Consider the following 17,134-nt stretch of genomic DNA (forward strand, 5'->3'; position numbering starts at 1 on the left):
TCTTAAAGCTTCCATGTCCCCAGGCCAATCAAGATATTCTTGCCCCTCTTTCCACCTTTATTTCATCCCAACTAACAATGAGAAATCTTTAGTGATTATACATGTAACTGAATGACAGGTACTATCCTCTTTTTACAGTCAGCCATCGGATCCTGTTACTTTCCAGACTAGAACTGAATTAAATGACAAGATCCTACCCTGAAAGTTTGCTTTTTCAAGGACCACTTCTTATACCATTCTCTTAGCTTAGTTTCTCTATAATACAAACCTAAGGCAAAAACACGGATCCAAACTTTACTGGAGAATATAATGCTCTTCTAGGAGTGAAGGAAAAGAGTGAGGCTAGACAAGGGTGCATTACTGAGCTGCCACCAAATGAGCCATGAACTAATTGCTTCTCATGCTAGATGTGTTCCAAAGGGCTCTGTGCAGCTTCTGCATTACAACACAAACCATGCGAGGGAAGATGAAAGGTATTTCATCTGATCATTCCTTCCAGTGGTTAAAGTCTGTGCCTATGGTGAACTAATACTCTTCTAGGTTACAAATGTGTAACTAAGCAGGTGCCATGATATTCCCTTCTTCAGAAACGATAGGGCAGTTTCAGGCTATTAACTGAATGTTTGAGTTTCCACATTAAAAAAAAAAAATCCTACCTTAAAGTCCTAACCCTCAATATGACTATATTGGGGTATAGAGACTTAATTAAAGTAGCTCTCTAAATTTAGAGAAGGCAAAGTTGTAGGGCTCTCATGATGAGATCGGTGTTCTCACCATAAGAAACACCAAAGGCCTTGCTGGCTGGCTCACCACCATGTGAGGAAAGTGAGAAGGTGCCTTCTGCAAGCCAGGAAGAGAGAAAGCCCTCACTAGAACCCAACCATTTAGATCTTGGACTTCTATCCTCTAGAACCATGAGAGGATAAACTTATCAAGTTGCTTGCTGCATCTGTGGCATTCTGTTATGGCAGCCCATGTGACTAATACAGATGCACAACAATGCTGGCACAGGCTTGAGGTGCAGTGGTGATAGAGTAGGTGAGGGACAACGTGAGACCCTGGCAGCAGTCACTACAGGAGAACAAAAGCCAGGGACATCTTGAGCTCCACAACCTCAAGAGCAGCACAAGCGGCTCCCAGGGACTTCAGGCTGCCATCGAGGCGAGTGTTTGGATGCAGGTTAACAGAATTGGCTATAAAGAGGAAATAGCTGAAGAGTCTGAGAATGAAAGACCCCCACAGTGACAGGGTAAACAAGGGTGTAGCATCTTGGAGGAAAGTGAAATAAAGTCTAAGGTGAAAAGACTCATGTGAAAGGCTGCAGCCGGGACAGACTGGAGTGATAACACTTGGCTTTTGTGTAAGTTCCAATAAACTATATTGCCAATTCCGTTTCAACAGAGTTATGGGTCCAAAAGCTTACTTGGTATGAATCCAAGAAATATCAAGGGAATAATTGGTTGCAATGACCAGAGAAAGACAAAAAATTCCCAGATTTGAGTAATTCTTGAGTGTTGTAAAGTGAACATCAAAATGGAATACTAGCAAAAGGAAGAGCAAAGCTAAAAGATAACAAGGACTCCTCCTGGGTTGCGATGTCAAACCCTAACCCTTAAGAGCTGAAAATTATGCTATTGCCTGAAAGCAAAAGAATGGGATTGATCTTGTTTGTTTCCTGTTACACTTGGCCTTTTAGATATGTTAGAACTCATGCTTACAAGGATGACTGTATAATCTAATAAGTACAAGGTGAAGAAATCTAACCTCCCAATCCAAGCCATAATAAAAACATTTGGAGGTACAACTTTGCAAGTCTGAGTTTGTTACACTGATGGACACTCCTGACTAAAGCAGCGCCCTTTATCTAAAGACAAAATGGGTTTTACAAACCTACTCGGCCTCTGGGATATTAAGTATTCAATCAGATTGATAGCGATAGCGTTCATCTTCTCCAAATGATCACAAGACTGATACTAATTAAAATCAAAGAGAACCACCCTGAAGAAAAGCGATTCATAAATGCCTTCACAAAGAGCTATGCCAACATAGGACTTTCCATCCATGGTCATTTAGTACTCCTTTTCCTATGTAAACTCTGAAAAGTAGGAGCCTGCTGAGGAAGGCCTTTCAGGAAGAGTGTGGATAGTCGTGTCAGAGCAAGCCCACCCACCTCTGCTGCATAGTAATTTGTTTTTGAGTTTATTCCTCCACAAAGAGACAACAGTAGTCCCAGCCTCCTATAGTATGTACTGATTAAATGGTGTTTTCATAAAATACTTAGAAAATGTATACTGGCACTCAAATTATGTTTCATTCTATTGTAAAATTATGTTTGGAGTTGGAATACTGGGGAATTTGACTCTTAGACCTCGTCCAGCTTCAAGAACAGATTTATTGGGGTCTCTACAGCTTTGAAGGACGACTAAATTAGGGTATCTTGTCTAGGTGTGAGGAGGGTTAGAAAATTAGGAGAGGTGACCACTTCGATGTTTGAGGCCTACAGATATCTCATTAATAAGTTATTAGGCTGGAGTTGTAGCTAAGTGGTAGAGCACTTACTTAGCATGTGTGAGCACCACATGTAAACAAAACTGAAACTGCATTGGCAACTAAAATATCTTTTTATTTTAATTATACCAGGGGCTGGGGTGGTGGTTCAGTGGTAGAGCGCTTGCCTAGCATGGGTAAGGCACTGGGTTCGATCCTCGGCACCACATAAAAAATAAACAAATAAAGTGTATTGTGCCCATTAAAAAAAAAAAAAAAAAAAAAAAAAAAAAAAACTTAAATTATACCAACATGTTACATTCTATTGTATTTCTTTGTATTCCAAACAGGAGGTTCATTTCATCTCTAATCCTCACGACAACTTTATGGGCCAAGGGTTAACTTCATTTTAGAGATGGGAAAATTAAAGCGTCGAGATAAATGAAGAAATTGCTCATTAGAGTAGTTGAAAGTAGAACTAGGCTTCCTCTTTTTTTACATAGAGGGCAAAAGCAGCCCTTTTCCTTATAGGGACCTATTAGGAAATCATTTTTCCTTTAGTCGGAGCCTATTAGGAAATCACTTGTTCTACCCTGCCCTCCTGTCTGTTTCTCCTCCTCTCTTGTCTTAGTCATCTCTATGCATTTTGATAGTCAATAAACTCCTGACGGGGCTGGAGATGTGGCTCAAGCGGTAGCGCGCTCGCCTGGCATGCGTGCGGCCTGGGTTCGATCCTCAGCACCACATACCAACAGCACCACATACCAACAAAGATGTTGTGTCTGCTGAAAACTGAAAAATAAATATTTAAAAAAAAAATAAACTCCTGACTGTCCAGATGGCCATGGATATGGTCAAAATACTTAATAAGACTATCATGGCTCCTACTAAATTTGAGTGATTTTTTTTTCTCCCCCAGGAATATCTTTATTTCAATTCAAGAAAAATGTATGGGTATTTTAAGAGTGAATAAGTCGAGGAAAATGTCTGTGATGGAGTAAGACACCCCTCAGTCTCCTGAAAAGCTTTTCCCAATTCTCCTTCCAAGCTAACAACATACTTGACCCCTTCCTCAGCTGCACCCTTAGAAATAGCCTCCTTGACTATATGGAATGGAACGCACCACATTCGAGACCTTGGGGGCTAGTTGTGATTCTCCTATATCAGTTTATTAACTGCTTCTTTTCCTCACAGGCCTCAGACATTGAGATCTCCCAAGTGCTCTCCCTTCCTAAGAACCAGCTGTGTTTCTTTCACCCGCTTCCCTCTCCCTAGCCATTTACTCAACAATAAGCATTGAGCTCTATCTACACGGTAGCCACTGTTCTTGGTGCTGGAGATATAGTAGTTTTTTTGTTTGTTTAAATGCAGTTCTAAGTCTCTGACCTTGTGGAGTTTACAACCTAGCAGGACAGTGAGTGGCCAAGTGAGTGGCCTTTCCATCTTACCATTGGTACCTGAGAAACTAGCACTATCCAAAAATCATAGCAAACAGCTTCCTTAGGTTCAGTAACCAAACTTTCTAGCGCAGAGATCACACATGAAGGGAACCAAGAGGAAACTAGCACTCTCTAAGCTGCAGATAAGTGCCAGATTAATCTAACATGTACAGTGTTCTCGTGTGTTTCCCCATCACATGCATCCCTTTTCTATTTCTTGGCATAGGATCTAGTTAATATTAAATTTTGGGAGAAGGCAGCAAGTAATGAGGTTCATACAGTTTACCGTAGTTCTTAGGTTTATAAATCAAATGGGAAAGAATTTCAGTGAAGAGATGCCTGTTCACGTAGATATGCACAAACATCCTGTCAGGTAGTTAAATCCCCTGGATGAAATGTCACAACATATACAAGTTTGAAAGTTCAGCTCTGAGTCTTTAATGAGAGAGAATAAAGCTAGGATTACCAGTGATACTTTATGTTCTGTATTCAAAGCTGCAATTTGGAGACTAACAGTGCCCCACAAAGGGATCAACGGTAAAAGATGAGTCACTTTAAAAATCTTAAATTAACTCTTCCCTTACAGCTTACCCAAGCCCAGACTCAAAGGTCATAAGAACTGGGTCCTTTCATTCTAAGAAACATCAACCTGCTTCTGCTGGAAGCGCTTTAGGAGGCCCTGGCGGATCTGCTTAGACTTGATGCAGTACACAATGGGGTTCATGAAAGGTGGGACCAGGAAGTGCAAGTTGGCCATAAGCACTGCCAGAGCAGGGTAGCTGTGCTTCTCCACTCTGTGCAACACAGAGAGTCCTAGTTTGGGCAAATAGAAGATAAGCACAATACAGAGGTGTGACACACATGTGTTGAGCGCCTTGAGCCGCTCCCCAGGTGCTGCAATGGCCAGCACAGTCCGTAGGATCAGGACATATGAGAGCATGATGAGGGACGAGTCGAGCCCTAGTGAGAGAAGGATGGAGATCAAGCCAACAAAGCTGTTGACCCAGGTGTCGGAGCAGGCCAATCCCACAAGGTCACAATGTAGGCAGTAGCAGTGAGAGAGTTCACTCATCTGGGGAAAGAGCAATCGCCGCAGGAGAACTGGTGCAGGGAGGTTGAGCAAGACAGCCCTTGCGAGAATGGCAGCCCCCACTTTGGCCGTGGCTGAGTGGGGAAGGATTGTGGCGTAGTGCAGAGGGTCCCGGATGGCAATAAAGCGATCAAAGGCCATGGCCAGCAGCACACCAGATTCCACATAGGTGAAGGCGTGAATGAAAAACATCTGTGCTGCACAAAGGTCAAAGGGCAGCTCTCGAGCACCCAGCCAGAAGAGCCGCACCATGGTGGGGAAGGTGGATGCACAGAGGCCCAGATCAGACGCTGCCAACATGGACAGGAAGATGTACATGGGTTCGTGTAAGGCTGGATCCGTGCGGATCAGGAAGAGGATGATACTGTTACCCACGATGGAAGTCACACAGACGAGGTTGATGGGGATGGAAACCCAATGCTGAGAGGCTTCTAGGCCTGGAAAGCCAGTGAGAAGGAAGGTAGTGTGAGCCGACGTGCTGTTGTTGCAGGAGAACATAGTGACTCCAGGAGGGAGTTGGCTGCCCTAGGAGTAAGAAGCATCATTCATTTGGTTATTAAGTGTAGGCTGGAAAGGAAGAGCTCTCTCATATGCCAGTATTGCCGGGCTTTGTACCTGCCTCTGTCACACATGTCACCACATGCTATTCATAACCCAAGCAACTATGGAGGTCGGGGCCACATACTGTTCAACTGCAAGGGATGCCATACGTTTCAGTCCATGTGAGTGGAAGCACAGAGGCCCAGATCAGATGCTGCCAACATGGACAGGAAGATGTACCCATGTACATCTTCCTGGAGTTGTGGCTCTCGGTCTATGCTCTCAGTGAGTGGCACTGGCCATGATCCAGAAACTTCATTGGTGACTCCCCACAGTGATACAAAACAAGACATGACAATGGTGGAAAGAGGCATTGAGTGTGATGGGTTTGTCTTAGTCTTGTACATGTATAACCTCGTAGTCTTGTGGGATATTTTTCTATTTTCTGATGAGAAAATTGGGAATGAGAGGCTGGGTACCTTTTCTGAGTTAATGAAGCTAGGTGCCAATCCAGAATTTAAATCCAAGTCCATCAAATCTTGACACTTTACTGTGAACTGATTCTTTGTCCACAGAATAATTTAAAGGCCCATTTTTCTGTCCCTCTAACTCCATTTCCCTTTAAAGCAAATACAGTCATTTGAAATGGGAGCAATATGACCCACAGAAAGGAACAGTCTTCATACTAATTCAGCCAGGCCCCTCTGGGTCCTGTACATTTTTCCCACTGGCTCATCCTCTGGAGGCAGAGCATAAGTTACATTCCCCGTCCACTGCACCCAAGAACACACCATGTCTGACACAAGGAGGCTGCATCCTTCCCCAATGCTGCAGGATTAAAAAGGAGTTCACAATCAGTCCTTTCACATAATAAAAGGCCTCAGAATGGTTAGACATGGGAAAGACTATAAACTGCACTGCCAACACACATATTTGTCATTTATTAAAATGTAATAGTAACTATGAAGCAGGCCAGAGACCCCCACCCAGAAGACCCTTACCATAATTAATCAGAAACCCCCACCATACTTGTAGCATGTAAGTGCTTATCCTGTGCAAAAAGCTCTCTGATATCAGCCATAACAAAAATCTGCAGAAGGCATTGTGGTTTATAGCTTCCTCTTTGTTTATAAGTTGCCAGGTTTGGAGGAGGAAAAACCTTGAAACCCCTATCTGTATAGAGAATAGAATGAAATGTGCTTGTCATGAATCTCCTAGCCTCCATCCACCCCAAATGGGTAAACAGTTCAAAGAATTTCTGTACTCATTCTTCAGAGGAAGAATTCCTAGGTGAGAGCCACCTCTGAATCCTGCAGTCTATAAACCTGCTTTCTGAAGATTCCTCAAGTGTCCAGCCTCTTCTGTCCTCCTTCAATAAGATACTACCCCAGAATTTCACAGCTAGTTTTTTATGGCTTCTTTCTACAATGAGGAAAGTTTGAAAGGTGAGGAATCCTTATCAACAGCTATGTTTAGAGTAAAGGGGCTGGGTGTGGTGGTGAACTGCTGTAAACCTGGCAATGTGGGAGGCTGAGGCAGGAGGATCACGGGTTCTAAATCAATCTCTGTAACTTAGCTAGATCCTGTCTCAAAAGGGCTAGGTGTGTAGCTCAGTGGCAAAGTGCTCCTGAATTCAAAACTTAGTTTCTTCTTTTTCCCCTCTAAGACTATGACTCCAAAGCTGGTGTATCTATTCCTCCTTATTCTCATTCTTAAATTTTTTTAAAATATGTCTCTTGGTGGTTATAAAGACTAAATGAAAAATATAGGACTTAAAACCATGCCTGGCACATAATTAGCATTAAAATGGTTACTACTTATTGAGGATTTACTACCTCTTGAAGTAGGTATAATTATCATTCCCATGTTGCACATGGGAAAACTGAGGCACCAGGTGGATCAATAACTTGCCTAAGGTCATGAAGTTAGATGTGACTGAGCCAGAGCACAAATTCAGGCAGCCTGGTTCCAGAGCCCACATTCTTAAACACTGGTAGTCTGCAGCATTATTAGCTAAATGATTATCAACACTGTCGATGCTGAAAATATCTTTCCCCAAAGGGGATGAAATAGAATTGCATGTTTTCAGGATCACCTCATATTCTTCCCCACCTCCTCCCTGACCATTTAAATGTATCAATCCTTGAGGTTCTGCATAGAAAAGTCCTAAAACAGTAATGAAGCCTATATGCTTATTGACCACCATGTATTGCATATTGTAAGTTTAGTTATAGGCTAGTGGCTTAAGAAGAATTTTCTCCTAGAAGTACTAATCTCCTGAGAAGGCAACCAAGCAATTTGGTAAATCTTTCTCATCCCCCACCCCCTTATGTATATGATGGGTAGGCAGAAGGATGGATAAAGAATCAATGCAGAGTAGATTCTTCTGAGGAAGAACTTTTTTTTTTAATTGGAAATCTATTCCCAAAAGCCAAGCTATGAGTCCTCAAAGGAAATGACCCAGCTTAAAGAAGGCTGGAGACCCTCTGCCTTCAAGAAGGTTTCTATAGCAACCAAGCATCAGTCTCCAGCACTCAAGGGAATGGGAGGCTCTAAGCCTCTGGCTTTGCAGATGAGTCCTGGGCCTAAGAGGGGGAGTGTAAGTCCTGGCACTGTTGCGGTGGCCTAGCAAAGGATTGGCAGAAACCAGAAACCCAAGGTTTTTCCCAAGCCCATATTGCTGTTAGCCAAAACTGGGTCTAACACCCATCCTATCCAAAATAAGTTTAGTTTCAGCATATCTGGGTCAGACACCTATAACCAAAAGTCAGACTGCAGAGTCCCCAGCTCCCCCCAAAATAACTTGGGCTTTCCTCACCTCCAATTGTTTACTAGCTGTTTAAAGTTTTCATTATATGGCAGAGATGACTGCAGAAGGTGTGAGGAAGTTTCTGAGTATCTTCTGCTATGATATTCTTATGAAATAAAGGGGTAACTTTCTGTCCTCTGTAGGAGACTTCAGTTGAAGAGCTGAATAGTGAGAAATACTTTCCAATAATCAGATCTTGGGGTTTTTTTATACATGGTACCGTGCTATACCACATCTCAATATTCATTTTGTTAAAAGTAGCACTTTCAATTTTTTTTTTATTAAAAATCTCCTGAATAAATTCTCTGATCAATTTTAAAAAGCCATGTACAGTGGTACATGCTTGTAATCTCAACAGTTTGGGAGGCTGAGGCAAGAGGATCTTAAGTTCAAAGCCAGTCTCGGCAATTTAGCGAGGCCCTAAGCAATTCAGCAAGACCCTGTCTGGAAATAAAAATTAATCACTGAACTACAGCCCCAGTCATTTAAGTGCCTCTGAATTCAATCCCTGGTACCCTAAAAAATAAAAGTGTGCTCTAGATCTGCTGTTCTGGGTTTGAATCCTGGCTTTACTATTTCTATTAGAAGTTTAAGAAACATGCCCCACTTATGTCCTGAACATTCTCTTATAAAAGAATAAGAGTACTTTAACTATTGGTGGGGACCAATAGTTCAAGAAAGCCTGAGCCTTAGTGTTATGATCAGCTGTTACGTAAGCTAACTCAGACCTAGAAGGCTATTATAAGATGAAGATTGATTTCCCCACTGCCCCTGCTCAAACTAGTCAGAATATGCCATCATGGAGGAGGTTTAGTGGAGCAACCAGGCTGCAGTTTCAGGCAGTGTCCTTATTCTTGCTATCTTCACCCCATAATAAAATGTCCCACAGTAGACAAAGAAAAGGGAGGGGGATAGGAAAAAAGACAGTTGAATGAATCTGACTCTCCTATGTACATACATGAATCTCACCATCATGTAAATGCACAAGAAATTTATCTTTTCCCTGTAGTTATTTTTAAGTCCCACAGTAGGTTTCAGGATACCTGGCAGATTCTGCCTGTGCTAGGAGCACTCATTGCCAATGATCTTGGACAACTATCCATTGATCTCTCCCAGATTGAGGAGGGATAGTGTCTCCTTTCATCATAAGATGACCATCGAGCTCAAAAAGAGCTATGATGTGACAAGACTCCTCACAGATGCCAACTCGAGCAGAATTGGCAAAAACCTTAAGGTAATTCTCACCCTCAGGCTTTGAAATGTCCTGGAAGGAAGTTCCCTACCCTGATACCATTCAGTGCTACTCACAGGCAGCAATGCTGGTGGGGGCTGGAGGTGCAAGGCCGCAGTGCCCTCAGCACAGACCAGGTTTAGATGCCCTCGTCCCTGCACTCACCACAGCTCCAGAGCTTGCGTCTCCTTTCATCTGTCCATCTGTTTGTGAAAAACATTTCTTGCTGTGTCATTAAAAGCCAGTACTTCATAATCTTTCTGATGGAGGTAGGGAAATAACAGGTCTGCTGGGATGCTGGTGCAAATCCGAGAGATTTACATAGTTGAACTTCCTGAGCCCCCTGAGTTCTGGGCCAGGCAGCTCTGGGACTTTGGGGGAAGCATCAAGTAGTGCATCCTGATTTAGCATGGATGAGTTTTCTTAAGGGGCACTGGGAGGACACTAAGACACACCATACTGAATCCCTGCGCTTCCCTCAGAGCCAGCCCTATGAACTGCAGGCTAAATGGAGACAGGTTGGGGACAAAAGAGTAGTTAGAGTGGGACACACTCTGTCCTCGTGGGGCAACAGACCACGAGGAATTTCTGCTTCCAGAAAGAATGAGAGCAGACTCTTGCAAAATTCCACAGTGTAAGAGAACAGGCCGTATAAGCAAAGAGATGTGCATGAGTGCTTTAGACACGGGAAGCATCTTGGGAGAAAGGGAATTCCTATCTAACTTTAGGGTTAGACCTGGGGGATGAAGATGGTTGAAAATAAAGGAATCTTTCTCTCCCAGAAATACCCTTGGAGATTATCCATCAAGCATGATGTAATGGAAAAGCTGAGCTCTATATCTAGATCTTCACTTGTCAACTATGTGGCAATGAGCAAATTACTTCCTTGAGCCTTAGTCTTTATTTGTAAACTGGAGCTAATGGTTACTTCATGAGATCATTGTTAAATTTCTATTAAAATACATGAAAGCACCTAGAATAGGGCTTACAGTAGCTTTACACATACTGCTTTTACTTTCCAATAGTTACCAAAACCAACTTTTAATCTATCTAGACTCCTCTATATCCACATGTCACATTAACCTTCCCCCTACCATTCATAGGCACAGGTTGTAGGGAGTTTCTTTTTCAATGAAATAGTTTATTCTTTTTTATTGGTTCTTTCTAGTTACTTACAACATTAGTACAATTATAAAGGCATGGAATATAACTTGCTCTAATTCAGTTCCCAGAACTTCACCTTTATCTCCCCTTCTCCCTCCCCCATTCCCTTCACTCTACTTATCTTTCTATTAGAGGTTTTATTAGTGTCTTGTAGACATGTAGAATGTTAATCCACTGTGGTATATTCATGGATGTACATAATAAGTTAAGTCAGATCCATTCCACTGTTATCTGAATTTTTAATAAAATTTATTTTGGAATAATTCTAGATTCACAGAAAAGTTTCAAGCATTGTAGTTTCTGTATACTCGGGTGGCGGCAGCAGCAGCAAAAAAAAAAAAAAAAAAAAAAAATCTGCTAAAAGTATCATGTTCCCACTTGTTTCTTTCAAACTAAACAGGCAAGGAAAGCAGGAGCAAGAGCTAGTCTCCCACTTCCATTTTTCATTCCATCCAGGCCCCCAGCCTGTTGGGATGGTGACATTCACATTCAGAGTGTGCCTTCCGTACTCACTTTAAGCCACTTCTCAACCTTCTCTGGACACACCCTCACCAGCACATGCTTTACCAATTCTCCAGGCATCCCTCAATCCCGTCAAATTGACAACCAAAATTAATCATCACACTCTTGCACTTTGTATGTCAACTGACCCATAATGGTTGCTTAAAAATTTGGATCCCTTGCCCCACAATGTTTTATCCAAATCTAAAAGTGTGTATAAAGTAGTGGCCCAGCACTATTAGGGTGCTAATAGAATGAAAGGGTTGAAGAAAATCTGAGATGGTGCACAAGATTAGTGTTCATACAGTCACCCTGAAAGACAATGATTAAGATCTTCCCCGTGGACAGCTTTAAGCAAATGATTATCCCCTGTGATTAGAAGAAAAACTGAGTTTACATAGGAGTGGATATGAACTGCCACCTTAACTCTATTAAATGGATTGGTCTGAGAGTCAGAAACTGCTAAAAGAAATAACAAGATTAAAATATTGATGAAAAGTATTATGGGCATGGTGTGTTTTGAAACCCTTTATAAAAAGAGTATGGAAATACTTTGTCTGTAAAAGCCCACCAGAAGACATCTAATACAGAGGAGGTGCTCAAGGATGAGAGAATGACCTATCTTGTGGATGTTGATCAGACTCTGTCCCAGTCACTGGCTGCTTGTTCAGTGGGCTCATGGATAAGTGTCCTTGTCAGCAGTGGTGAATAGATATTCCTCAGGAGGAATCCAGGCTATGGAGCTCAGGCAGCTTCTATCCCTGTTACTATAGGCACTTGTACACAAAATACCAACTCTGACCCTGGTTCTTTTTACTATTCCTAGCAAGGTCTAAACAGTCTTCTAGTACCATGTTACTTTAAAACAAGAGAAATCTGCCCCCACAAAATAGGCAATATTCCTATCAGATTGGATGATTGTCTGAAATTCTAATACATGGTTAAAACAAGCAACTTACCCTTACAGGGGTGGAAATAATAAAAATATTCTATATGCATATGTGAACATGAAAAATCCACTATTCTACATAACATGCTCTAAATTGAGAAATCACCAACCTATATGTGATGACATTTTTTTTCTATCTAAAATAAACACTCTTTAGAGACTTGGGGGCCACTTCATCTTCCTACTTGTTTCTTTTTAAAAAAAAAAACTTATGTTTTGCATTACAATTCTTAATATACCATTCTTAATATACCATTATATCATAATTTATCATCTGATTGTATATAAGGTATGTTGACACCAAATTCACATCTTCATACATGGGTTTTGTATAGTGATGAGGGTCTCCTTTCACCATCCATGCTATTCCCCTTCTCCCTCCCTTTCCCTCCCACCCCTATTCCCTATCCAGAGGTAATCTTCTTCCCTTGCCCTCCCTCCCAACCCCATTTTGAGTCACCCCCCCTTATATCAGAGAAGACATTTGGCATTTGTTTTGGGGGGGGTTGGCTAACTTCACTTAGAATAATTTTCTCTAATGCCATCCATTTCCCTGCAAATGCCATGATCTTATTCTTTTTTATTGCTGAGTAATATTCCATTGTGTATAAATGCCACATTTTTTTATCCATTCATCCACTGAAGGACATCTAGGTTGGCTCCACAGTTTAGCTATTGTGAATTGTGCTGCTATAAACATGTGGCTGTGTCCCTGAAATAGGTTGTTTTTAGGTCCTTTGGGTATAGTCCGAGGAAAGGAATAGCTGGTCAAATGGTGGTTCCATTCCCAGTTTTCCAAGGAATCTCCATACTGCTTTCCAAATTGGCTGCACCAATTTGCAGTCCCACCAGCAGTGAATGAGTGTACCTTCCCCCTCCCATCCTTGCCAGCACTTGTTTGACTAATAGCTGCCGCACTTACTGGAATGATATGGTATCTTAGAATGGTTTTAATTTGCATTTCTCTGATTGCTAGAGATGATGAGCATTTTTTCATGTATTTGTTGATTGTATATCCTCTTCTGAGAATTGTCTGTTCAGGTCCTTGGCCCATTTATTGATTGGGTTATTTGGGTTTTTTTGGTGCTTGTCTTGTTGAGCTCTTTATATACCCTCAAGATTAGAGCTCTATCTGATATGTGAGGGGTAAAAATTTGTTCCCAGGATGTAGGCTCCCTATTCACCTCACATATTATTTCTTTTGCTGAGAAAAACTTTTTAGTTTGAATCTATCCCATTTGTTTTGATTCTTGGTTTTAATTCTTGTGCTATATGCATCTTATTAAGGAAGTTGTGGCCTAGCCCCATGTGATGGAGATTAGGGCCTACTTTTTCTTCTATTAGACAGAGTCTCTAGTTTAATCCCTAGATCCTCGATACATTTTGAGTTAACTTTTGTATATGGTGAGAGAGGGATTCAATATCATTTTTTTGCATATGGATTTCCAGTTTTCCCAGCACCATTTGTTGATGCTATCCTTTCTCCATTGCATGGTTTTGGCACCTTTGTCTAATATAAGGTAGTATAATTTTGTGGGTTAGTCTCTGTGTCCTCTATTCTATACCATTGGTCTACTAGCCTGTTTTGGTGCCAGTACCATGCTGGTTTTGTTACTATTGCTCTATAGTATAGTTTAAGATCTGGTATAGCGATACCACCTGTTTCACTCTTCCTGCTTAGAATTGCTTTAGCCATTCTGGGTCTCTTATTTTTCCAGATGAATTTCATTACTGCTTTTTCTATTTCTATGAGGAATGCCATTGGGATTTTGATTGGAATTGCATTGAACCTATATAGTGCTTTTGGTAGTATGGTCATTTTAATATTCTGCCTATCCATGAGCAAGGTAGATCTTTCCATCTAAGGTCTTCTTCTATTTCTCTTTAGGGTTCTATAGTTTTCATTGTAAAGATCTTTCACCTCTTTTGTTAGGTTGATCCCTAAGTATTTTATTTTTTTAGGATATTGTAAATGGTGTAGTTTTCTTCATTTCCTTTTCAGAGAATTTGTCACTGATACAGAAATGCCTTTGATTTGTGGGTTTTGATTTTTATATCCTGCCACTTTGCTGAACTCATTTACTAGTTCTAGAAGTTTCTTGGTAGAGTTTTAGGGTCTTCTGGGTATAGAATCATATCATCAGCAAATAGTGCTAGTTTAAGTTCTTCTTTTCCTATAGTTATTCCTTTAATATCTTTTATCTGTCTAATTGCTCTGGCCAGTGTTTCAAGAACTATTGAATAGAAGTAAGAGAGGGCATCCCTGTCTTGTTCCAAATTTTAGAGGGAATGCCTTCAGTTTATCTTTAGAATGATGCTGGCCTAAGACTTAGTGTAGATAGCTTTTACAATGTTGAGGTACATTCCTGTTATCCCTAGTTTTTCTAGTGTTTTGAATATAAAGGGGTGCTATATTTTGTCAAATGCTTTTTCTGCATCTATCAAGATGATCATATGGTTCTCTTTATTGATGTGATGAATTACGTTTATTGATTTCCATATGTTGAATCAAACTTGCATTCTAGGGATGAATCCCACTTGATCATTGTGCACAATCTTTTTGATATGTTTTTGTATCCGATTTGCCAGAATTTTATTGAGGTTTTTTGCATCTAGATTCGTTAGAGAGATTGGTCTAAAGTTTTCTTTGAGGTCTCTTTGTCTGGTTTAGGAATCAGGGTGATATTGGCCTTGTAGAATGAATTTGGAAGTACTCCCTCTTTTTCTATTTCCTGAAACTGTGGAGTATTGGAATTTTTTCTTCTTTAAAGGTCTTGTAAAACTTAGCTGTATATCCATCCAGTCCTAGGCTTTTCTTGGTTGGTAATATTTTGATGGCTTCTTCTATTTCCTCACTTGATATTGATCTGTTTAAGTTGTGTATATCTTCCTGACTTGATATGGGTAGATTATATGACTTAAGGAATTTATCAATGCCTTCACTATCTTCTATTTAGAGTATAAGATTTCTTTCAAACTAATAACTCGCTTATGGAACAGTTTCTTTCACTTCATTTACATGAGCCTAAGCCAGTTTGGAAATCCTAGTGAAAAAGGGAAAAGCCCTTCCACCAGAGATAGCAACCAGGTTCTAATAAATTGAAATCTGTAATTATCTCATCTTTGGTCTTCATAAGTCGCTACAGAAATGGGCAAGGTCAGACTACTTATACTGGCCACAATGACTTATTCCTGTTACAAGAGTAACAGATAATGGGGCAAGGATGACTAAGTCTAAAACCCAAGGTATACACTGGAGAGATTCTCATTTTATTTAATAATAACAGCAATGTCTGGGCAGGGACATTAAGGACACTGATCCTTCAGAAGTAAAGATGTGGGTCACTTAACTAGGAAAAGAACACTGAAATACCACATTACTGTGAGTGGATGAGAGGACTTTTAAGACCAAAGTTGCCATTCATTCTAAATTACCAAGGTGGGAAATGTAGCATCCAGGCATGTGTTAATGGATCTGTGTGCACATTATTGGACATGCCAAAATTATCCTGTGGTATGTGTATTAATCTTTATTTAGTAGATGAGTAAACTACTTAACTTTATTTAGATTAAGTAGGCACCTAGCGGAATCGGTGCTGAATCCACGTCTGCTTTATTATGAGACCTAGCCCTCAGTGATGGCTTACTCATCTGCTGGAAACAACAAAGGGTCTGCCGTGTTTAAAGCAGTCAATTTGAGTGTCTGCAAACTCAGTTTAAAAAAAAAATCAAGGAAGAAGTGATCTGTATCTGTTTTATTCTGCTTTCTGGGAATATTTATGTTCCTGAAATTGAGTACAATCTGGAATTGTCACCTGATAGTCTTTCACAGAGAAAGAAAAACTTTTAAATAGAACTGGAAATTTCAAAGCATGAAGTATTTTTAGGTTTTCTATATTTTGAACTTTCCTTTATATTTGTTAGACATATTTCTTGGTCCCTTATAACTTAATAAGTTTATGTTGAAAGGAACTGAGAATTCCAGTCTCACCACCCTTTTCTCCTCTACAGTTTGTCCACTCATTGATAGCTGCCTTGAAACTTCTACTCTCTCAGGGATGTTGCCAAAATGAGGCTCTTTCCTATACCTTCAGCTCTAGTGCTCTTATGCCTACTATGTCACCTCAAGCAAGTAGCTTCACTATGTTCAGCCTTAGTGTGTCTCCTTGCAATGTGACTGTAAAAACCCCTAAATCACCAAATTGTTGTATAGCTTAAAAAACATAACCAGACACCTCAGTATTATACATGATAGCCAAAAGGCGGAAGCAAGCCCAGTGTCCATCTACAGATGAACAGATAAACTAAATGTATATATTAATTCAGTCTTAAAAAGAAAGAACATTGACATGTGACAATAATGGATGAACCTGGAGGACATCGTGGTAAGTAAAGTAGCCATGATTCCACTTACATGAGTCATCTACAGTAGTCAAATTTACAGAGGCAGTAAGTCAAGGGGTGGTTGTCGGGGACTGGAGGAGGAGTATAAATGGGTACACTTAATGTTTAAGGGGTAGAGGATTTCAGTTTAGGCTGATTGAAAAAAGATCTGCGGGTGGACAATGGTGGTTACCCAACAATGAGTGTAATCGGTGCCACTGACGTGTACATTTTAATGATTAAGATGGTAACTTTTATGTTCTATGTATCTTATCACAATAATGTCAGAGACTATCCCTAGTTCAGTGACAAGAAAACAGTTTTGATTTGTTTTTTTCAATAAATGCCAAGTCTGTTGCACTCATTGGAATGACACCTGCCTTGGGCTTCATGGAACAAATCTTTATGGAACAAAATCTCTCACCCCCAGATTTTAAAAGAATATCCGTATGTGAAAAGGAATTCATTTCTGGAAGACAGCGGATGATGGCAAGGAAAGGATAGCGCCCTGCCTTGCCTCTGCATCCAGACGTGGACACAG

The 17,134-nt window shown here is 40.7% G+C and overlaps 1 protein-coding gene across 1 annotated transcript; it reads right to left on the bottom strand.

The window, feature by feature from the left end:
* Positions 1–4,560: 4,560 nt before the first annotated feature.
* On the bottom strand, positions 4,561–5,514 carry LOC101958090 (olfactory receptor 51G2). The gene has a single exon (XM_005323123.2). The coding sequence runs from the start codon at positions 5,512–5,514 to the stop codon at positions 4,561–4,563; it is 954 nt and encodes a 317-aa protein (XP_005323180.2).
* Positions 5,515–17,134: the final 11,620 nt, after the last annotated feature.

The sequence above is a fragment of the Ictidomys tridecemlineatus genome, chromosome 4 (genome assembly GCF_052094955.1).
Source record: "Ictidomys tridecemlineatus isolate mIctTri1 chromosome 4, mIctTri1.hap1, whole genome shotgun sequence".
NCBI lineage: Eukaryota > Metazoa > Chordata > Mammalia > Rodentia > Sciuridae > Ictidomys > Ictidomys tridecemlineatus.

Coding starts and splice junctions, on each gene's coding strand:
- LOC101958090 (XM_005323123.2), bottom strand. CDS start 5,514: ATGTTCTCCTGCAACAACAGCACGTCGGCTCACACTACCTTCCTTCTC.